The following is a 23,008-nucleotide window of genomic DNA, read 5'->3' as shown; positions in this document are numbered from 1 at the left end:
TATCACACACTGCATTGCTCGGCAGCCAGGATAGAGTGCATGCCTAGGCTTGGTCACTTACAGTACTACAGTCCCTCCGCACCCACTCTTGGTGCAGGTACTGGCATGTAGATGTGTGATACTGGTGGGGCAAATCAAGGGATTCCTCTGGACTGACATTTGGATGCTAGGGAGAGAGAATTTTCTTTTTGTATTGGGATTGCTAAACTTTGAAGTGGCAAATTGCATAGTGGTGTGAGGGTAGAGGTTTAACAGGCGGCTCTCAAGAGAAAAACATGCATGCATGTATATATATGTACACATGTTCACACATGTATACATACACATGTATACATATATACATATTTAAATTTATTGTAAATTCTACTGATAGAAGGATATGTAGCACATCATTTTCAAATACTAGTAAAATATTCATCTCTCTTTTTGCAAATTCCATGTGGCCTACTCATTCTCACAGAATACTTTCACTTATAACTCTTGCATCTGTAGCCAACCTATGGTTACAATTGATGATGAGGTAGTTCCAACAGGAACATTGGTTGGTATTTTCCTTTATCGTAATGATGAAAACGAAACACCAAAGATATATTCTAACAGTGTATACATTTGTCAATGATGTGACTTCTTTGTTAAATTAGATAGTTAAAATATCTTTTTAAAAATGATGGATAACATTGTATGGTTTTGTTGTGCGCAACATGTTTTGAAGTATGCATACATTGGGGGATGATTAAATGCAGCTAATTAACAAGCGCATTGCCTCACATAGTTGTCATTTCTGTATTAAGAGCACTTAACATCCACTCTACATTTTTTTAAGAATACAACATATCATCATTAGCTATAGTCACGTTGTGGTACGCCGAGATCACTTGAAGTTTCTCTGTCTTACCTAATTGTAATTATGAATCATTTGATAGGTTTTGAATATTAGAAGAATATTTCCTAAAATTTTTATTTTTCATGATGCTGCTGTTGTTTAAATATTTGTGTGTTTTCCAAATTTACCTCTGATGTTTTTGTTATTTTCCTTGGAGCTCCACGGCTCTCCTGCATTGTGGCAGGAGAAGGTCCTCCTTATTCTTGACTTCCTCTCCAACTTGTCTTCCTTCCCTTAGCACAGGGGGATTTTTTGTCATTTAGGGTGGATGTGGAGCATATGAGACAGCTGGTTCTCAGATATTTTCCAAATCTTTTGGGTGACGGTGTAGTGCACTGGTTAAACAGATGGCTAAGCGTTTGGGCTTTGAAGACAGAGCAGCTGAGGACATAATCCTGACTCCGTCACATAACACCTTTGTGACCTTGTGCCAGTTACTGAACTTCTCTGTTCCTCAATTTTGTTTTTGGTTCAATGGGGATAATGTAACCACCTACTATGGTGCCTGGTATATAGATGCATAATACATATTTGTTGAATTGAATTAAGTTCAATTTTGCTGTATTAAAATTAAATGAGATTGAGCACAGTCATGTAAAGTATTTAGAACAATGACTAACACTGGGTAAGAATGAAAAGAGCCTTTATTACAACACTTTTCTTATTGCATTTCTGTTTTAATGCTTAGACTTTTGAAAAATTAAAAAGCCAGGAAGAGGTAAGCTATGGTGAGGAATGATGATACAATGAAAGCAAGAGGGTGACAGTAAACTTGGGGGTTGGGGAATAACTTAATATTTCAAAAATGTCAACTTCTTGTTTACAGGGGTCTCTCAAGTAGTTTTTCCAATCCTGGACCTTTCTCTCCCCAAAGCATCTTGTATACCAATCACAAACTGACTTCTTCTCCTCAAATACCATCTCATATCTTTACTCAAAATATGTCTTTCATTGCCTACAGAATAAAGTCCAAACCCTTTAAGTTGGTCTGATGAGCCCCTAAGTGTGCCTCCAATTCTATCTTCCACTTAAAGATTCAAATTTTTGGCTGGGAGCGGTGGCTCACACCTGTAATCCCAGTACTCTGGGAGGCCAAGGTGGGCGGATTATGAGGTCAAGAGATCAAGACCATCTTGGCCAACATGGTGAAACCCCATCTCTACTAAAAATACAAAAATTAGCTGGGTGTGGTGGTGCATGCCTGTAGTCCCATCTACTCAGGAGGCTGAGGCAGGAGAATCACTTGAACCCGGGAGGAGGAGGTTGCCGTGAGCGGAGATCATGCTACTGCGCTTCGGCCCAGCAACAGAGGGAGACTCTGTCTCAAAAAAAAAAAAGATTCAAATTGTCTACTGTTTGTCACATATTGCAAACTTTCCTATCATTATGATTTCCTTTTTTTCTAGCTTTTTCACCTAGAGAGCCCCCCTCCTTCTTCCCACCAAGAACACCTATTAAGGGAACAAATAGAAGCTGAAATCCAGCCCACAAATATCTCATGAGCTGGTGTGCTGTGACTTGGCCCCACGGCTGGCCAGAGGGACTTCTTTTCCTAATTCTCATGAAGACATCAAAAGCACTAGTGGCAGTTCTGGTGAAAAGACACATAAGATTTCAACCGTATTTGCAATCTTGTCTTTTTATTATTGTTATTATTATTGTTGTTGTCTTACCAACGTTGAGATGCAGAGTGAGGTGCAACGTTGTAATAGAGGAAGGATAGCGTGGTATTGGAAGAACTCACAGGGAGGGCTGTTTACCAGGTTGTGGAGAGTCAAAGAAGCCGTCTTGGAGGCAATGACAACTCTATAGGATCTAAGGAAGGTGGCTAGTGATGCAGGACGTTGGTGGGGGAAGACAGAGACAGCATGGTAAGCACAAGGAATACAAAGGGATGCAGGGGGTGAGGAAGTATGAAGGTGGAGGGTTGGAATAGGGAATGATGAGAGTTGATCCTGGGTAGATAAGCAGAATCAGATAAGGAAGGATATAAAAAGGCCAGGTAAGGGCTTTGAGCTTTCACCTGGGGGCAAAGAGAAACTTAGAAGTGTTTACACGGGGAAATGACATAACAGATTTATGCATAAGAAAGATCACTTTGGCCATAGCGCTAAAGTGGGAAAAAATGAATTGGGAGGGCCGGGCGAGGTGGCTCACACCCGTAATCCCAGCCGAGGCGGGTGGATCACGAGGTCAAGAGATGGAGACCATCCTGGTCAACATGGTGAAACCCCGTCTCTACTAAAAATACAAAAAATTAGCTGGGCATGGTGGTGCATGCCTGTAATCCCAGCTACTCAGGAGGCTGAGGCAGGAGAATTGCCTGAACCCAGGAGGCAGAGGTTGCGGTGAGCGGAGATCACGCCATTGCACTCCAGCCTGGGTAACAAGAGCGCAACTCCGTCTCAAAAAAGAATTGGGGTGGAGCTTGGAGAAGGAGATAGAGAGGAGTATGTATGGTCAGAAAACGCAGGAAGCAGGGAGACCAGTCGGAAGGCTGATGTGGAAATCCAAGTAAAAAACGATGGAGCCTGACCTGGAGCAGTGCCAACGGAGGGAGTGAGAGCTGGATAGTTTAAAGAGGTATCTGGGAGGTTGAATGAAGAGGACTGGGTATGGAATAGGGGTAGAGAAGTGTTGATGTTGCTAACTTGGATAACTGAGTGGATAGAAGTAGCTTCTGAGATAAGCAACAATGGAGGAGGAGAGGGTTTGGGCAGATTGCAAGATGATTCATTTGTTTTAAATATGTTAGAGATTCTCGTGGAATTGCCAGTCAGTCCATGGGTATGGGTGTACATAGCTGCAGGAAAAAGGTCTGTGTTTTGGAATTCAGATATTTGTGGGTTTCTATGTATTTGCATCTCTCTCACTGGGATTAGGGACAGCAGTCTCTGTTTTCAAACACATGAATATCTATGCAGCTAAACATGCTCAATAACCACAGCAGATAGGCCCAAGAGTACAAGCGGCCTTCTAACAGTCCAGGTCAGGTTTTTCTGGCAAATGAGTTTGTGAAAAATGTATGAAAAAAACCCATTATGATATCAGAGTTTTCTATTTCAGAAAACTAGATGCAAGATTGTCCACCTGTAGTATCTCATTTAATTCTTACATCAACCATATGAGGTAGGCATGATTAATTTTTTTTTTTTTACAGAAAAAAACCCCCGAGGTGCAGATAGGTTAATGAAAATGCTGAGATCATGGCATCAGTATTCAAAACCAGTCAGTCCAAGGTAGGAGAATGTTTCAAGAAGAAAGGATTAGTAACAGTCTCAAATATCATAGGCAGGTAAAGTAAATTGACAATGAAATTGTCTCACCGGATTTGGCAATTTAAAAATTACTTTTGGGGAGGCAATTTCAGGAAAGCAGTTGAAAGGAGGCCAGTTTTGGGGGTTAAGGAGTGAAGAGGAGGCAAGAAAGTGGAGACACCTAGCACAGACTCCTCAGAAGATTGATCATGAAGTGATGGGAGAGACCCAGCCAAAGCTTGAGGGAAATCGCAAGTTAAGAAATCATTTTTAAAACATGTTAAATGTCCAAGTGAGAAGTGAGGGGACAGTCAGTAAAGTGAGGTCTCCCCAGAGGCCCATATGAATAGGATCCAGATCAGTGATGGAGTGATGGTGAGAGAAATTGCTTTCTATTTGTTTGGAAGAAAGAAGAAAAGGAAGAGAGAGCAGTGGCAGGAAGTGTAAGAATTGACAGCATGACCTGTTTTCTACAAGTCATCTTCTGAGACTGGGAGGTGAGAAAGTGACAACTGAGGTGTGAAAAGAGACAAGATTAAAAAACTATAGCAGATAATGGAAGACACAGCTGATCAGGGATGTACAGAAGGATTAGTCTGCACTGAGAAAGTCAGGTTGAGTCTGGAGGCCTTCAATGTATGTTGCATTAGTCTTAGAGGTTTTGTGGTTCTCTTCTGGGCTGCTCAGCAGATACAAGTACACAGAAACTCACAGTTGCATATACTAGAGCCTTTGTGGGACAGGTGAAACCAAAGTGTGATCCTTTGGAGCTGAGGATTTTGCTACAGTATTGAAGCACCAGAGATTCCCATAGGATGCAGCCTTGCTCTACGTTAGTGGTTCTAAACCTTGATACATATAGATAATCATGGCTGGGTGCTGTGGCTCATGCCTGTAATCCCAGCACTTTGGGAGGCCGAGGCAGGCGGATCACGAGGTCAAGAGATTGAGACCACCCTGGCAAACATGATGAAACCCTGTCTCTACTAAAAAATAAATTACAAAAATTAGCTGAGCATGGTGCAACAGGCCTATAATCCCAGCTATTTGGGATGCTGAGACAGAAGAATCACTTGAATCTGGGAGGTGGAGGTTGCAGTGAGCTGAGATCATCGTGTCACTGCATTCCAGCCTGGGCGATATAGTGTAAAAAAAAAAAAAAAAAAGAAAGAAAGAAATCACCTGGGGAACTTTAACTTAAAATAAATAGTAATGTCTGTGTCTCATCCTAGGAAATTTTGATTTACTTGGTCTGGGCTGTGGCTTTGGGACTCTTATAAAGTCTCCAGCTGATTGTAACGTGCAGTCAGGATGGAGAATTCTTCTTCTTCTAATCTCTGGTTCCCAAAGCAAGTTAATAACCTGTACCAGCCAGGATAGATAGACTAGGTTATGGCACAGTAACAAATAGTGCTGGATTGTCAGTGTCTTAACACAACGAAGGTTTATTTCCTGCTTATGTAATGTCTACTGCAGGTCTAGGTAACTTCTGGGGAGGTATTCTCCTTGTATTCGTTGGCATTCCCTAGTCACTGAGGCAGAGGAAGAGGAGGATGAGAAAATAAGTCCTGGTTCTTAGATGCTCACCTGGAAGTAACACCCTTTCCCTTCATTCCTATTTCACTAACAAGCATTGGTTTATAGCCACACTAATTTCAAGAAGCAGGAAATGGCCACTGGATATTGGTGAACCTCAGTAGTGATTACTTTCTAGAGCCTTCACTAAATGGAAGTAGAAGGGGAGAAAAAGGCTTATGTATTTACTTTCAAACACTTACATAGTGCTTATTACCTGTCAGATATTGTCTGCAGTGGCTTTCGAATAGTAACTAACTTAATCTCCGTATCAGCACTATTAAATAAGTAATGATTATCCCCATTTTACAGCAAGGGAAGTTGTGGTTAAATAACCTGGCCTGGGTCATATAGCTAGTAAGTGAGGGAGGCAAGATTAAATTCCAGGTAGTCTGGGTCCAGAGTCCAGCCATTGAGTCTCTAGTTTGCTTTCTCTCAATTTAGATCCAGCAGAAAGGAGAAAAGGTAGAAAATATAGGTGTAAATAGGAATTTAGTAATGTTTGTATGCTTCACTGCTAGAGCTGGGTTAGGGCTTTGGGGAAAGGCACGTAGCGAGGCTTGGGGAGGAAAAAATGGAATGGAGTGATACTGCTCTAGTGAGGCCAACCCTGGAGGCCATGATAGGGAATCATTTTTGCCCCTTTCTTTTTTCCTTCTTCCCATCCCTCCATCACACCCACCCATTTAGCATCTACAGATTGTAACTTGGATCTGTACTAGGGTTTGCTCAGAAACAGAAAGTAGGAATTAGGAGAAAAATTTCCCGAGAAAGTAGTGGTTGGATCATTTGCACATAAGGGATTAGAGTAAGTGTCAAACTGAACCTATTTCTAATGCATTTTTGAAAATTTACATATAATTACACTACTGTTAAGTAAACTATATTTTAAAAATCTTCAGAGGATGGGTATTTGATAAAAGAGTCCTTCATGAACCAGTAGTAAATCCAAATCATCACTTCCACCATCAATTTTCTAAGCCTCATGTTTATATTGGTTTTGGTTTGACTGGAACACACCTGCAGTTCATTCAGCCAGCTTTCATTCTGCTGTGACTTAGGAGTCAGTGGACACTTCTGGAGATTGGAATTCTTGGTGATCCCAGACAAGGTCTCTCTAATTACCATACCTGGAAGGACAGAAGAAAAGAACAAATGATTCTGTTTTGAAGTGGAATTTTGGCAATAAAACGAAGCTCTTTCTTTGTGTGACATTGAAGCTTTCTAATTCCTGTCTCTTTCTTCTGAACAGTTGCAAGTTCCCAATCAGTTCTCAACAGTTGCCAAGGGTTTCTATTCTCATGGGCTGCAAAATCAGTGATGGTAATAGAGATCCTTGATGTTGCCTGTTGTTACCACAGTAGCCTAAGATTAGGTTATTTTCTATTATTTACAAGGAGCTCTGGCTACAGGGTCAGGAGACCTGATTCTAGTCTCAGTGCAGAGTGTTCTAAAGCACTGTGTCATCTGGGACAGGAAACTTCATTTTTTGGGGGTCTTGATTTCTTCTTTATAAAACGAAAACTTAAACTAGAAGATTAAGAAAAGTATGCAACCTTTTGACACTTCTTAACTGCCACATTTTTATGATCATTAAAATAATCTAAATGTTATAATGCTATGGAGTTAGAAACAAGAAAGGATGAATGTCATTTTAATCGAATCTGCAGATGGAAATAAGGAAGTTCTACTAGTAATTTTGTGACTGTGTCTTAATGGAGTCCAAAAGAATTTTCTGTTTGGGAAATGTGAGCTAATACACCCACAGAGGTATGATTAGGAACAAGGATATATATATACTAGATGGGAAATGCTGAGAAGTTGAGATTTGAAATCAATACCCATAGGTGAGATGTGGGCAGCTGATGATATGCAAAAGGACATATAGATTTGAAATACTCTCTGTTAATGATGATGATGGAATTATTATAGCATGCTGGAAGTCTAGAATAGCAATGAATTATACATGCTTAAAAAATAAGCCTGCCTATTCACCAGCCCAGCCAATGAATAGCTGATTAGGATCATTTGAACACAGGTCATAAAGACTCGATAGAGTGGGAAATTCAATTATATGTTTAAGGCCGCTGTGGTAATGGCGGTTTCAGTTTTTCCTACCAACGGCAGGGAGAGAGTTGTAACCTGGCCATGTCTCTGAGTGCTGCTGTGGCAAGCTCACTACAGATCCAGTCTGCACCTGAGTCGTTTGTTATTGAACTAAACACACCTGATATATTTAACAGACATTTTAACTGTAAGGGGATCAGCTCCATGACCAGCAGTGCTTCCTGTGGAAAGCTAGAATAGCCTAGTGTTATTCCACGGAGTCTCTTGGTCTTTTTGCATAAAGATTTTTAGCGGAATAAAATTGCCTTGTGTCAACCTTCTGGGTTTGCTCAGCTGCCTGGGCTCTGCAAATTTCAGAGAGGGAAAGAGAGAGAAGAGAGGAGAGAGAGAGAAGAGAGAAGAAAAAGGAGAGGAGAAAGGGCGAGGAGGAAGAAACAGGCAGCGAGAGAGTGTTAGGTCTTGTCTTGAGGTCAGTTTTGAGGTCAGTGATTGGTAATCTAGAGGGTTCCAAAAAAGGACAGGTGCTGAGATGTGTAGTACTCGCACCCCTGCCTGGGGATTCCCCCTGCTTCTGGTAATCTGATAATTTCTAACCTAGTTACCTTTTCTCTGGCACGTTGTGACCCCAGCAAAAGGGGACGCACCCATCCAACTATCCTTTCGCCTTCAACACTCAAGACTTCGCTCCACCACTAACCGCTGACTCCGGGGCGGTGCACTTCTGGTCCCCGCTCTTTGACCCTGTTTACACAATCGTCCTTTCTTGGCAGGCCCAGGTGCAGTCCCTGGAGAAGAGAGGACGCCTTACACTTCTCGTATTTACCTGGAGGGCTTTTTAAAACCAATAGGTCAACCCAATCCTTAGAGTTCCTGGTTCCCGAACTCTGGGGTAGACTCCAATAATTTGCATTTTAAACAAGTTCTTAGGCGGTGCAGATGCGGATGCTGCCACTCCGGGCCACTTTGAAAACCACTGCCTTAGATCAAAGGAGGTGCCTCGGCGTGAGCTCCTCTTTCCTTTTCATCTCTCTTTGCCCCCTTCGCACTTATGCCATTTTCCCTTCTCCGTGGCCCATTCAGGCTTTTGGACTGTTTGTAACGGTTCCACTCCTGTCCATTCTCAACGCCTGGGATTTGGCGGGGAGGGGGCGTTGTTAGAGGCGATTCCTGCCCTGCCTCACCCTGGCGCATCTTCCCCCCCGCAGCCTTTACCGTTTCTCCATCGCTAACGCTGCCCGCCTCACTCCCCGTCTCTCGGGTGGGAATTATTCACTCTCTCCCCCTACCCTCCGCATCAAGTGCAACCTTCCCCAGAACTTTGCAGCGGTGGCGGGCTCGCGGCTCCCCTCCTGCGCTCAGCGGCCCTGAAGGAAGCTCCCCTAGGCGGCCGCCCGCTCCCCCAACTCGCCCAGCCGGGTCCGGGTCGCTGAGGCCGTTCCGGGAGCCTGCCGAGCGCTCGGACTCCCGAGCTCGCTCTCCCGCTCCGGGGGTGGGGTGGGGCGGTGCGGAAAGCGCCAGTGTTCAGGAAGGTTTCGGGCGCCGGAGCCCGGAGGGGGGCGGTAGCAGCGTCAGGTGGCTGCTCTGCGTCCCCGCGCGCCGCCCAGTCAGTCCCTGCCGGGCTCTCAGCCTCTGCTGGAGCGCGAGCTTGTCTGCACCTCCGCCCCAGGAGCCGCGTCCGCGCCAGCAGCCCGGCCCCGGACCCGAGCGGGAGACGCTGAGATGTGAGCCTCAGGCTGGCCACCGCTCTCTCGGGCACCCGCCTCTCCTACTCCACCGGCCCGATTGGACCGCGAGCGCTCGCCTCGATCTCCGGGGAGCCGAGCAACCACCAGGCGCACAGCCCAGCAGAAGTTGGGCTGCGCTGGGAGGCGGGGAGCTCGCTGTGCGAGGGGGTGGGCGAGGAGACCCGGAGACGAAGGCGCGGGAAAGGAAAGGGGTCTCAGTGTGAGCTGACGGGTTCCTGGGGGAGTGGGGGCTTGAGTTCGCTCTTGCGCTCCCCCGACCCCGGGGCGCGGGGCAGGGGGAGAGATGCGGAGCCCGCGCCCGGCCGCCGGCCGCCGCGGCAGCAGCCTCAGCATCAGCACCGGCGGGACAGCGACAGCGGGGGCGGCGCAGGCGCACTGTGCCCCGCGGAGCCTGCAGTTCCCGAGCCCCGTGTGCGGCATCGCCACAGTCTGGGCAGCGGCGGCCGGGGGAGCGCTACTACCATGAACTGCCTGGTCCTCCTCCCCAGAGCTGCTCATCCGGGTCGGGCTGGAGACACAGTCAGGGGACCCCGTCGCCGCCGCCGCGCCCCCTCTTCTTTCGGCTCAATCTTCTCTTCCACCTTTTCCTCTTCTTCCTCTACCTTCTCTTCCTGCATCCCCCCCTCCCCCGCCGCGGATCCTGGCCGCTGCTCTCTACACCCAGGATGCCGGGGGGCAAGAGAGGGCTGGTGGCACCGCAGAACACATTTTTGGAGAACATCGTCAGGCGCTCCAGTGGTAAGGAGAGTTGTAGTTCAGAACACCCCCACCTCCATCCCGCCCACACGCGCCCCCCGTCCTCCCCATCCCACGCCTCTCCCAAGGGGGGAGGGGGATGCACGCAGCCTTACCTGGTGGTTTCAGTTACCAGTTGGGCTGGATTTGGGGGTGGGGGTAGTAATGAGGTGGTGGAGGAAAGTTAGTTGCATCCTGACTCACCCCCTCCCACCTGTCCAGAGCCCAGAACTGGAGGAAAGAAAGGGGTTGGATAGGGTGTAGTAGGTACATCTGGAGCATAGAGTTGTTTTGCTTTTATTTTTCTTGTTCTTCCTTCTCCCACATTTTTTCCCAAAGTGGGCAGCAGGGACTGATCAAATTCTGAGTTAATCTCAGTGAAAAGGTTTCCCTCAAGTTGGGAATGGCTGCGAAAGTGGCTACTTAAGAAGATTTAAATCTCTGGAAAGGCTTTTGGCCCTCAGGGGCGTGGGAAAAGGTGCTTTGTGCTGGGGAGAGTAGTTGGGGTTGAACCTAGGAAAGAGTTCAGTGGGAAGGCCATTACTATGGACAAATTGGTGTTTAAATTTTCTTCTTGCTATGTTTTTCATTGTGTTTTAGTCTATATATTTCGTTTGACTTAAACACTAGAAACATAGAAGCGAAGCAGTAGCTGTTGTGCTTTTAATGCAATTAGAAAAAAATTCAAAAAGATGCCATCTTACCTTGCTTCTGACGTTAATGTTTTCTTGCCTTAATGTGTCTTTAAAATACCATCCATGTATACATTCCTTTCCTACAAGATATTCAGGATGGGAATGATTATACATTTCCACATTTTAAGGCCTTATTAACTTTGCATCTTACTGAAATCTACATTTTCTACTTGTTTTTAATTCTTTTGTATAATTTTAAACTTCATAAGTAAGATATGTTGAATATCTGTTAAAGTTTTTCCTTCAGAGGCTGTTATTTTGAGATCTCTTGCCTGGAGAATAATGAGAAAGACATTTCTGTATATGGAGTAGAGTAGAGCTTGGAACAAAGCAATGGAAATACTCTATGCAGTTCCATAGTGCCTTGTTTATTCATTCAATGAAACAATATTTATTTGGGTGCCTTATGCCACAGACACTTTGTGGTTACTTGGGATTGAGAAACTAATTAATACACATCCCATCTTCTTAAGAGTCCCCTGCCTAGCTGGAGGCACACAGAAAGACAGAGGCACACTAAAGTGATAACAAATGATTAAATAAACGATCCTTACCTAAGTGGTAGATTCGATTATATGAGTTCTTAGATTAGAATCTCTTTAAAGACTATGCTTGCAAACATTTCCCCTCATTTTGAGACTAACTGTATTTAAGTGTCTCAAAGTATTTCCCCTAAATATCTGACTTGGTATTTGTTTCTAATTTGAGGTTTTAAACTTTATTTCTTGATTTTGGGCAATGCCTGAAACAATACAAATCTAAAGCAGTTGTGTTGTATTTGGGTTGGAAAAAATAGCCTATAGGGTCTGGCTTAGTATTCTTTTAAATACCTGTAATATTTTTGAGTTATATAAATTCATAATGGTAGGGAATTTTTATACTTATACATTACCTTCTTGTATTAATATTATACTAAACCTGTAATACAAGAGGATGCTACACTTAAAACAGTTTGGGAGAAATGTAAGGGTTATTGGAATCAGTTAAGTATATGTCATATTTCAGCTTTCTCATCCTCTTGGGTTATTTCAATTCCACGCAGTTTGGTCTAAGAGAGGACTTTTCAGAGAAGGCCTTAAAAAATCAAAGCTTCGGGCTTACGACTGCTCTGCTTGATAAGGAGAAAGAGCATGAGAATCCCTTGACTAAAGTTATTAACGAAGCAACTTTGGTTGAAGCTTCTTATATAGGCTGTGAAACTGTGAGATAGTTTTTTGAATTTTTACAAATTGTAGATATATTATGAAATGAAGCTTTACCTTAGGTGGCTTAGAAATGTCTGTTTCTGTTGCCTCCATTTTATATCTACCACTCAAAGTAATATTTTATCATTTTTACATTTCATGTTCATAATTGTTTCATTGGTTAAATGTTTCTTTCCTGGAGAAAACTAAGTGCAAATGAAAATTTATCTGTTCTGGCATGCCACCTCTAATTGCTGATGGGTAACTTTGAATACCACTGCTCAAAGACCCTGACCTGTTTGAAATGTGTTAGATATTTGTAGTAAGTATATATACAGGTGTATGCAATACATACTGAAACTTCTCAGTACCTTTTTATAGGAAGAACCTCAGAAATTGAGAACTGTGGTATTAAATTGTCTATACATTCATGGAGGAATATCCTGCAGTTGTCATTTCTATATGATTTGGAGGAGAAATAGAATAATTTATCGTGAGAAATTGTTTAATTGAGACTAATAGAAAACTCCCTTCAGGATTCTCACAGATGGATCAGGTTTGTCACTTTGAAGGTTTCATTATTCCCTAACTTAACAACATTGAAAGTGAAGTGTTGGCAGAGCTTTAGTAGGAAGAGAAAGAATAGAAGCCAGCACTCCCAATCTATTTAACAATTGAAGAAACAGAGGCTGGCATTGTCTTTTTATCTGAACCCCAAGAAAAGCTCTTTCTGATTCAACATCATTCTCTTCTTATGAAAAGATCGGACCTTATAGTGAGAATTAGCTAAACATAGAAATACATATTGAGAGATACACAGATAATACACAGGCACATAGGTAAACACTCAGACGGTCAGGTATCCATCCAGAAAACTCAAAAGAAGAATTTCCTACTTCTCCTATTTTGAGATTTGACTGTAAAGTGTGTCCACCACCCTACAGACACAGAGGAAGCAAACTCTTTTTCTCTGTCTTGCACACAAGGAGCAAAACACAGATGTGGAAACAAAACACACAGAGCAGAGAGAAAGGGTGGGTTGGGGGAGAGAGAGATTATGGGACATGAAAGGGAAATGGACACAAAGAGAAAATGTCAGGCATTTATTTGTCCATGGATATCACTAATGAACTGAAATCTCAGCCAGTTACAAATTTACCAGAACACTTTTTGATGATGTGGAACAAAAGAGCAAGAAGTGTGGCATATTTGAAAATCACTTTTATACCCAAGGATTTCCTAATAAAGCCCCAAATTCTTTAGATGCAGTTTCCCAGATAACAGCATTGTATTCTGTGCTCCAGAGTAGCAACTATAACTTATTTGCTATTATGTCACACCTCTTGAGATTAGATTTTTATTTTCCTTATTTCGTTGACTCAGTCTGTTGTGAGCGAGTATTACAAGTTGTTTCTGGCGATTCAAAATCTATAAAATAATGAGGGCTACTGAGTAGGATGGATACATACACATTTTATAGCCAAATCTCAAAAGCAATGAATTCCTCTTTTTAGTTTTAAGATAAAAGATAAGGTCATTTCTAGACAAAAGGAATTATAATAATTTTTAGCATGTGACTCTAGTAAATAAACATAGTGTTATTCTAAGAAGTTGTAAAGGTTAAAGTGTAAATGCTATAGGACTGTTTAGACAAATTTTTGGCTAGTACAATCAAAATAAGCCATTAGGAAGGTTTGAGGACTGTGTGGTGAGTTCATTACATCTGAGCAATGTCTCCTACAAGACCCCTGCCCCTAGGGCTTACAGACTAGATTTGTATCTAGAACATTAGGATACCTTCCTTTATTTAAATTTCAATTATTTATGCAAACTATTAATCGAAATTGGGCTCTAGGGATCAGTAAACTTGTGGGTAGAGGTTAAGTATCTGGAAGAAAGTAACTGTTTTAGGACTTTTAGGTTAAAATTTAGATTCAAAAGACAAAAAATATTTCAGAGACCTTCAACTTGATTTTGTCTTTGGGCAGTACATTTTACTCATATCTGTCTTCAGTTCCTTAACAAGTAGGCAGAAATGATTCGTTTGAGTGACAGTAAACTGGATTGCTATTTTGAAAAATTATAATTACAAATTAATAACCCTTACCTAGAAATTATTGTTATTTAACATTTTAAGCACTATGAAAAATTGGAAGTTTATTTCAGTTTTGTGGAAAACAAGAAGTGTTTTTCTTTTTGGGGAAAAAAGGAGTTCAGGAAAGAAGAAAATAGAGAAGGTAGTATTTTATGAACGACTTACCTTTCGAGAAGGAGAAGCTCAATATCCTCAATTTTTCATTCTGCTTGAGATGGCTAGGTTGCACAAGCACTTTTTTAAATACTCAACTATCTCTTACTTGTAGAAAACTCCAAAATTATTTTCATGCTGTAATTGACATTTGTACAAACTGAGGTCTTAAAAGAAACCTGTAAGAGAGGAAACCAAACTAGTGATCTATATACAGAACAAAAAAGGAATGATGACTTTTAAACTTAGCCAATTTAAAAGAAATGATGAAGAACAAATGGACTTTATTTTGGTTGTTGTTGTTATAAAGTTATTGACATTTTTTCTTGAAAGGTTTTCTTTAGCATCTAAGACACTCTTCAGGAAATATTGATAAAACCACACAGTGTTTTTGAAGCATTGGTTTACTCAGGTCTTATAATGTACCTCTTTAACATTTAAAATATCAAAGAGGTTGAAATTATACTGACCACTTCCTAAATTATATTTATAAATAAGCCACAAGACTGTCCCTTGCCTTAGATTCCCACACTCTGTTATATAATGAATGCAGCACATGGCTGATAGAGGGCTGCTTATTCCAAGATACTGTTGTCTTCCCCTTTTCTTCTGTCTTTTGCTTGATTCCATAAGTAGGATGTGTAAGAAATCCATTTACCTAGCCACATTGTAACTGACCTACTAAAAGGACCATGTAAACACTATTTTTAATAGAAGGGAGTAGCTATGATTATTTTAATGCATAGTGACGGAGTAGATTTCCTAAAGAAACCCTTTAGTTTAGTCAGTGTTTATCTTTTTCTTTCCTTGTGAGTCACAGCCAAGTTTCTTAGCTTGGTGGAACGATGCTTCTGCATTCTTCAGAGTGTAGCCCAGGAAAAAGTGATATTGTTCACCAAAGTACTGTAGTTAGTATTTACCACAAGAGGTCACTCTGGGTTCTGTCACAGGTGAACTAAGTAGTTAATATTTTTCTCTTTTTCTGTTTTCTCTTCTCCCCCTTCCTACAACGTGCTCACTCGCCCCCCCCCAATTTGACTGGGAGGGAGTCAATGTAGTTAGTTGGTCCTCTTAGAAGAAAATATCTAAATATAAGACATGCAGGAAAGTTACATGAAAAAAAGGTATTATATTATTAAAATTTATTTTAGTTGATAATGATCAACATTTTATAACTACATGAATGTGATACTAATAAAAATTGTTTCTGTAAATAAATGGATTTAAATACATTTTAGACAGAGCATTTTCTTTAGCACATAAGCAAAATTTTATTGTAATATACAATTTTAGCATTTCGTATACATACAGTATATGAAATAGAAAGCCTTGCAGAAACTTCATGCTCAACTTCATAGTGCTTCATACTCAGAAGGAGACTACATATTTCCCACTTCAACAGAATGTTTCTCTGTGAGACATCTTTATATAATTTATATTGAATTGGTGAAGTAGAATCAGTTCATAACAGTGCTTTAATTTTATCAAAAGATAGTTTACAAATTTGTAGTTACTTCCTCTGGATGTTATGTGATTCTAGTGTTTTGTTTTTACCCAAATTTAAAAAATAAAATACAAACCTAAATTATTTAAAATTATTAAATATTATTTTTAAAGTTCTTCAAATTATTAAACACAAAAAACACAGGATTGAGGATAGACTGTTTTAAGAGGTTTTGTTTCCTGTTAGTCGGTAAATCTGAATTTTGGTTTAGGGCAATTCTTCTTTTTTTTTTTTTTTGGTAGGATTAGAAACCATATATCAAGAGATGCTTTGAAATGTTCCACACAAAATTGGTTTTTGGGAAAAAAAACCAATGGGAAAAATTGAAATATGCCTTAAAGTACTTTTATACATAAAAGAGATGTGTTGTGAATCAGATAAACATGAATAACAAATCACAATCCAAAACCAGTGGCAATTATTGTGGAAACTGAGGTCAAAGACAGTAGTGTTGATGTGCTCTAGAAATGGACATTTATAAAACGGGTTTGTTTACCAATAGCAAAGCAGAATTAAAAAAATTCCTCAGCATTTTTTCACTAAATAGCTTAATAATACATGACACAACTTTTTTCATCATTTAAAGATGATTAAAACGAATCATTTAAATATTTTATATAATATAGAAGTTGTATATTAGAAAGGCTGAGTCTTCAAATATAGTTGATCAAATGGAGGCAGTAATAACTTTTGTCACTAAATCAGTGTGTATTTTAGATATCATTTTAATATTTGGTTATATGTGGATATTATTACCTAGTAAAGAGACATGTTTTATATACATTCTAGATAGTAGTTTTGTGATATATTATGTTGCCAAAAGGAAAAAGAGGAAAATTAATGAGCACAGTAATTTAGAAAGAAAGTGTGGCCAGAAAGCTATTTGAAATGTTATTGCAAATAGATTTCTCTTTCCTTTTGGGTCTGATCCCATTACAAAAACATAACTATTGAGTACAAACTCATGTGGACCTCAAAAGATATGAAATTTAAGGTCTGAGCTTCTGTGCACAATCATAACAGTTTGTAGATATAAGGAGGACATATAATTGGGAAGTCATGAAAATTTTGGTATGTGAACTAATCTCCTTGAGGATATGGGTCATACCTTAAAAAGACTTTTCTGTCCTCCACTGTGCAGGGCACACAGCAGTAAGTATTCGTTGAATAAATACTTTCTTTTGATTTTAGTCTCCTAAAGTAACCAAGAGCATAATTATTTTTTTCCCCAAGCCAATGCTGATTAAATCTATTAAATGAGCTTGAATAAGTAATTACATAGTTAAAACTATTTAGTTAATCAATGTATATATCTGAAAACAGAAACCACACTGCATAGGGCAAATCAGACGGTGTTCTGAGAGGATGAGAAAGGAATATGAAATGGATCCCTTGCTCATTTCCTATTCCACATTGAAGTACAGCTGAAATATGTCTACCATTTTTATTTTAATCATCAAGAGCTTGAAAGCTGGACTCTTTCATACCAGAAAGAACTGCATAAAAATTTGTAGATTCTAACTAAATTATTTTAACACCTTTGCAGTTAGGAGTTATTGATGGTGAGTTTTATCTCTGGGAATCAATCCTTACCTGCTTAAGTACCTTCTGAATGAGTTTTGCCTTGGGGAGCAGCTTAGAGCCCTGTGCAGTATCCAGCAGAAGAGGAAATGAGTTTTAGATTTTTAGAGACTGCAGGGCCAGCTTCAGCTTGCCATATTAAAAAATCTAAAAATTGAACAACTCACTTGGATTGAGGGGAAAAGTTAACCTTTCTCCTGATCTTTTCTCTAAGCCCTTTTTGGTCTCCTGTCATTTTTTTTTTTAATTTGAGGGCAAATGAAAGTACAATGAATTTATTTTTATATAATTATAGCATTTAAAAAAATAGAGGGGTTCTACAGTGGGGGTTAAAGAGTCTCAGAATAAAGACTCCTAAATACAACACTGATCAGTTTGCTTGGCTCTCATGCCCTTTCTAGTTAGTTATCCATTACTGTGACAAATTTTATTGAGTACATACTATGTGCTAGGCATGGATCTAGCACTCAGATTCATAACAAACACAAGGACAGAAACAATGTTTCTCCTGTTTTTCTGTGGAGAGCAGTGTACATATTTACTAGGTTCTAGAGGCCTGCATTAGAGTCCTGACTCTGATACTTACTACCTCGATGACTTAACTTAGATGTACCTAGTTTCCTTATCTATAAAATACAGTAATATAATAGTACCTAGTTTATGGGGTTAGAGTGAGGATTAAGTTAGGCAATACATGTAAGTACAGAGAGCAGTGCCTGGCATATAATAAGCATGTCATGCCATTTGTTATTATTATCATTTAGTTGTTTAAATATTTGAATGCACTATCTCTGGTTGATATTTTAACTTCTTAGTCATCATTTCCTTCTGCGCCTCTTTTCAACTAATTCTCTCTGCTCTGTAATGCTGAAAAATACCTAGAAAATTACAAGTGTGCATTCTTCTTGTAAATCTTAAGACCTTTTCCTGGTCCCTATTTTTTCTGGCTTTGCAGGGTTTGCAGTTACACTTGCTCACTCTCTCCACCATTCATCTTTTAGCTGTCATGAGTTTACATGCTCTCCTGCCCTTTCTACTGGGTTCCCTTTTTGTTCTCCTCCTTTCTCCTCTACTTTTCCTTCCTGAAGGAGTAATCACACAAGTTCTTTCTTCAACTTTCTTTGTTACATCTTCATCCTACCTTTCAGGGAAAGTTTGTCTTCTGCCATAATTTCAACTTTGTCTTCTCTGTGCTGCAGGTCTGTGTTTCCAATGGTATACAAGATTTCTTTTCTTGTACTACTCAAAAGGCATCTAAAACTCACTGTGGGCTGAATAGAATTTATTTGCTTTTGGCCTCAGATTGACTATTCCCCCCCGGTATCTCCCTGTTTCTATCCAAAGTGTCTTTGGTATTTTTGCTTTGAATCTAGAAATGTTAGGGTCATCTTTGACTTTCCATTCAGTGTAACATTAGTTTTACTTTCCAACTGGATTATCAATCCTTAGCTTTCTTTTGTGTCTCCTATAAGTGCTGTGTGCAGAGTGAGTTAATTCATGCCCATTTGCTACACCGACTCATCTTAAGGCATGGAACATGTCCATAACTGACATTGTATGCAGCCTATGTGTCTAACTGTGATGGACCAAAGAAAGAACTACAGGTCAAAAGGAAAGAGTTGCCTCATTAACTGAGCTCAGAAACAAAAGGTCTCTGAGAAGGAGGAATGAAATGTGTAATACATTCCCCTCGGTCATTCCTAAAGCAAGTTCTGTCTCTACTAGAGCAACCATCATCAAGGTAATCTTTCTGGAACTCTATGAGGGCATTTCTAAGGCTCACAGAGCAGTGATCTCAACTGTGCTCTCAGGCACAGTGCTGGGATAGAAAGAGCAAAGGTGTTGAGTTCTTGACAGCACAGACCCCTGTCTAGCCCTTACTCTGGGTGACACACCAAGGCTCTCTGGAATTGGGACATCCTCCTTGTTGGGTTGCTGAGAAGATTTGGTGAAGTCACAGATGAGTAGATCTCCCTCTGTGCCTCATCATAGTAAAGACTTACTACCTATTCACTTTTTAATATTTTCTCTAGATAAGGTAAGGTAGGGGAGATTCTTTTTGTTTTTAACCTGAAGAGAGCAAGAAATAGTTGGGAATTTCCCAGCAGAAACAGAGGGATCTGAGCTTAAAAGCATTTGAGTTCAATTTACTAAGGGCTTACTTTGGAGAGAATACCAAAACCCAAACCAAACAACCCACCCCTGTCCATCCCCACATCCCAACAAGAACCTACTGCCTACAGCAAAATAAGTATCCGTTCTGTTTACTTCAGTACCTGATAATTCTTTGAGAAACTGAGGAATAAAGCAGAATCAGTATCTTCTTATAAACAGTTTAGTGAAATCTGGCCAGAGGAGAGAAATGAATTGAATTTGTAGCTCTGTATCTTTCTCTTAAACAATTAACTCGTTGCATAGAGAGTAGAAACTTAAAAAAAAATATAATGGATTGTGAATGCATTCAGAAAAGCCTCCTTCTGTTTTTCTATCACATGTGCAGGTTGGACCAGCTTTTAAATTGATGTGTTTCATCAGTTATCTTGCCATTAGAGTTTAATTGCCGTGAAAGGGTAACTTCAAAGAAAATATATAATCTCTTCAGAAAAGATGCAGTCCATTTGCAAAAGTATTTAAGGATTTAAAATGATGCTTGAATATTAAATATATACTTTTGTTTCACTTATAAATACATCTTGACTGATTTAGCTTATAAATACATTTTGACTGATTTAGCTTTTATTCCCCAAGATTATATAACTACTATAAGTCTTATGGCTTCAGATATTTTAAGAAATTTCATTGTAATAAAATTTAGGAAAATTTTATTATATCAGGGTGAAAGTTTTCTGTTGTATTATGAGGCTATGAATCAAATAGTTCATTGTTGCAGTTATATTTTACTTCTAATGATTCTGATCAGTTTTTATGTTTTAGAAACTCATTTTTCTCATGGATAAAACACCAACTATTAAAAGTAGAAACATTGAATTGTTGAACATTTTGTGGAGAAATTTTTTTAAATAACAAGATTGCTCTTATGCCTACCAGTAGAATTTCAGAAATATATGTTAAAATATCGCATGCATTTTGAACCGCTTTGGCTTGATGAAAAATGAAGTTAATGCCATCAAAGAAACACAGAAACTTAAAAATGAACCTTTGATCGTGAAGGAGGGTGAAAATGGAAGCATATTTTTATCTATAATGACAGCCGAACAAGTTTGAATAAATTAACAGATTTCTTTGCATATTTCAAACTCCCACAGTGATGGTCTGCTTAATGTTGTCAACATTATTGTGTAATAATTAGTGTCATTGTGGCAGATACAAAGCATGTCTGCACACTTGCTGTATTGATAGAGGATTGTTGTAGGATAAAGGTGTATTTTGTAAGGACGTGAAAGAGACCAGCCTTACATTCTGTTATTGACATAGAAATGGGCAGTGCACATACCACAAATCGACATTGTGGATGTGAGCATGACATCTATATTATTTATGCTTTTGTTTAGCCATCTGTCCCAAGATGTTTTATTTAACCCAAATGCAATTACTATATATGCTTCAGATTGTTCCACTATTACTGTTTTATGAAATGTAAATAGATCTATAGATATCACTCATCCAGAAGACACATTTAAAAAATAATATAGACTGCATGATTTAAATTCACAAGTTTCCATATGCCATTCAAAGTGTGGGAAAATCTGATTGGCAACACCCCCCCGCCCACCTTTTTAAACTTATTGTCAGTTTCTTGAGAAAAAAAAAAAAAAACAAAAAAAAAACCTGCCATGGTCCTTATCTACATTCTTAACAATGTCTAAGCATTGCTTTATAACTATTTATTGTCTGGCTGTATGACTTTAAATAGGAATCAAAATTTTTTCTTTGATCTAGTCATAAAACCTTTGTGGGTATAGAGTAATGAACAAATAGACGTAGTCCCTGACCTCATGGAACTCAAGAGTCTGGTAGGAGAGGCAGGGATTCCCCAAGCCCACATCAAATATGTAATTACAAATTGCAGTAAGCATTTTGGATAAAAAGGGGAGGGTGTGATGGTCATGTGTAACAGGGTCTAATTCTGATTGGGAGGGCTTTCTAAGGAAGTAGTGTTAAATTGATACCTAAAGTGAGAAGTAACAAGAGGATAGGTGGAAAGAAGAATATTTCAGGCAAAGAGGAAACATGTAAGCATTCCTAAGGAGAAAAAGAAAATGAATGAATGGCTAAGTTTGTGAAACTTAAAGACTAGTGCAGCTGGATTGCCTTTGGTGAAACCAGAAGAAAGACAGTAGATAATAGTGAGTGACAGTTAGGGGCCTAACTATTCAGGGGAAAGATTTCGTGTTTTATTCCTAGTGCAGTGGAAAAATTTCATGGTCTCAAAAGCTACTTTTGTAATGGCTGAAGGGAGGAGGAGCAAGAGTGGGAGACCAGCTAGGTCTGGTCTCTGGGCAATAGTCCAGACAAGATATGATGGTGGTCTGACCTGGGTTGGTAGTAGTGGAGATGGAGAGAAACGGATGCATCAGATATGTTTTGTTGGTGGAATTATTAGGATCTAGTAATGGATTGGATGACATGGATGAGGAGGTGTGAAGGATGACTCCCAAGGTTTTGGCTCAAGCGTCTGTATGCAGATGTGGTTGGGAAGATATCCTTGAGATGGGAAAACCTGGAGGAAGGCCATGCTTGGAATGAAACTCTAAAGACCATCTGCATCATCACTGTCATTTAGCTCCCTTTTCTTTCCCATGAAGAAAAGAAGAATGCAGCCAAAGACAGCTTAGCTCAAAAAATGTGTACAGATGTGATTTCCACATTCCACTTGCAGAGTTCAGAAAAGAGCCAGGTAGTTAGCTTGGACAGTCTGGTTGCTCTTGTGAATTAGAAACATGTAGTTTCAGATTTTGATAAGAGACTGATTTGGATAAGAAACTAAACTTTTGAATAAAACCCAAACCCCAAACCAAACCTAACTTTATAATAAATATTTAATAGTGAGCATTGTTGAAAAGGGCTCTTCAGCTCCTTTTAGAGAAAGTTAGTGATTGCTACATGGGTTTTATTGGGTTCCTTTGCTTCAGATTTTCCTCCTTAGGCATCAAGGTTTGGAATGTATGTTCTTTGAATGAGAGCACTGTGGAGGGTGGGAGCTGTGACTGCCTGCATTCTGATCCCTCCTCACTGAAGCCCCAGTGATCTGGAAGAACAGCTTGAAATAGCCCTCATCTGGGTTTCTTCTTGAATAGCCCTCATCTGCCCTTCGCTTCTGTTTAGGGCTTGAGGGCTTTGAGTGAGAGCCATGGTTTCTGGGGGGTGTGTTTCAAAGTTAGAACTACATGAATACAATCGGGGGAAAAACGCAGTTGGCTTTCTTCAGACACTGCCCTGGAGCTTGGCAAAACTATACATCAGTGAAAATTGTTGTTTTCGGTGAAGCCCTTTTTCTTCTCAACTCCACTTCATTTTCTTTCTTCCCCAGTACTCTAAAATTTGTGTGTCTTATCATTTCTTAAAATACCTAA

General features: G+C 40.0%; 2 protein-coding genes across 3 annotated transcripts in view; one reads left to right on the top strand and one right to left on the bottom strand.

The window, feature by feature from the left end:
• Nucleotides 1-1,539: 1,539 nt before the first annotated feature.
• On the bottom strand, nucleotides 1,540-10,249 carry LOC118144960 (uncharacterized). Of its 2 annotated transcripts, none has more exons than XM_078335083.1 (4): nucleotides 9,069-10,249; nucleotides 8,385-8,567; nucleotides 6,736-6,845; nucleotides 1,540-2,201 (listed from the first exon to the last, which is right to left on the bottom strand). In XM_078335083.1, the coding sequence occupies exon 1, from the start codon at nucleotides 10,023-10,025 to the stop codon at nucleotides 9,405-9,407; it is 621 nt and encodes a 206-aa protein (XP_078191209.1). In that variant the 5' UTR covers nucleotides 10,026-10,249; the 3' UTR covers nucleotides 1,540-2,201; nucleotides 6,736-6,845; nucleotides 8,385-8,567; nucleotides 9,069-9,404. The 2 variants fall into 2 exon arrangements, with proteins under 2 accessions (XP_078191209.1, XP_078191210.1); XM_078335084.1 differs by having other exon boundaries at nucleotides 9,088-10,249.
• Nucleotides 9,389-23,008, top strand: part of KCNH5 (potassium voltage-gated channel subfamily H member 5) — a 371,870-nt gene continuing 358,250 nt past the window's right edge. Inside the window, exon 1 of the mRNA XM_002753993.6 lies at nucleotides 9,389-10,265. Coding sequence (XP_002754039.1) covers nucleotides 10,193-10,265 — 73 coding nt within the window. The 5' untranslated portion in view covers nucleotides 9,389-10,192. The remainder of the gene's footprint in view (nucleotides 10,266-23,008) is intronic.

This window comes from Callithrix jacchus, chromosome 8 (genome assembly GCF_049354715.1).
Source record: "Callithrix jacchus isolate 240 chromosome 8, calJac240_pri, whole genome shotgun sequence".
Taxonomy (NCBI): Eukaryota; Metazoa; Chordata; class Mammalia; order Primates; family Cebidae; genus Callithrix; species Callithrix jacchus.
This window is presented reverse-complemented; position numbering and strand designations above follow the sequence as displayed.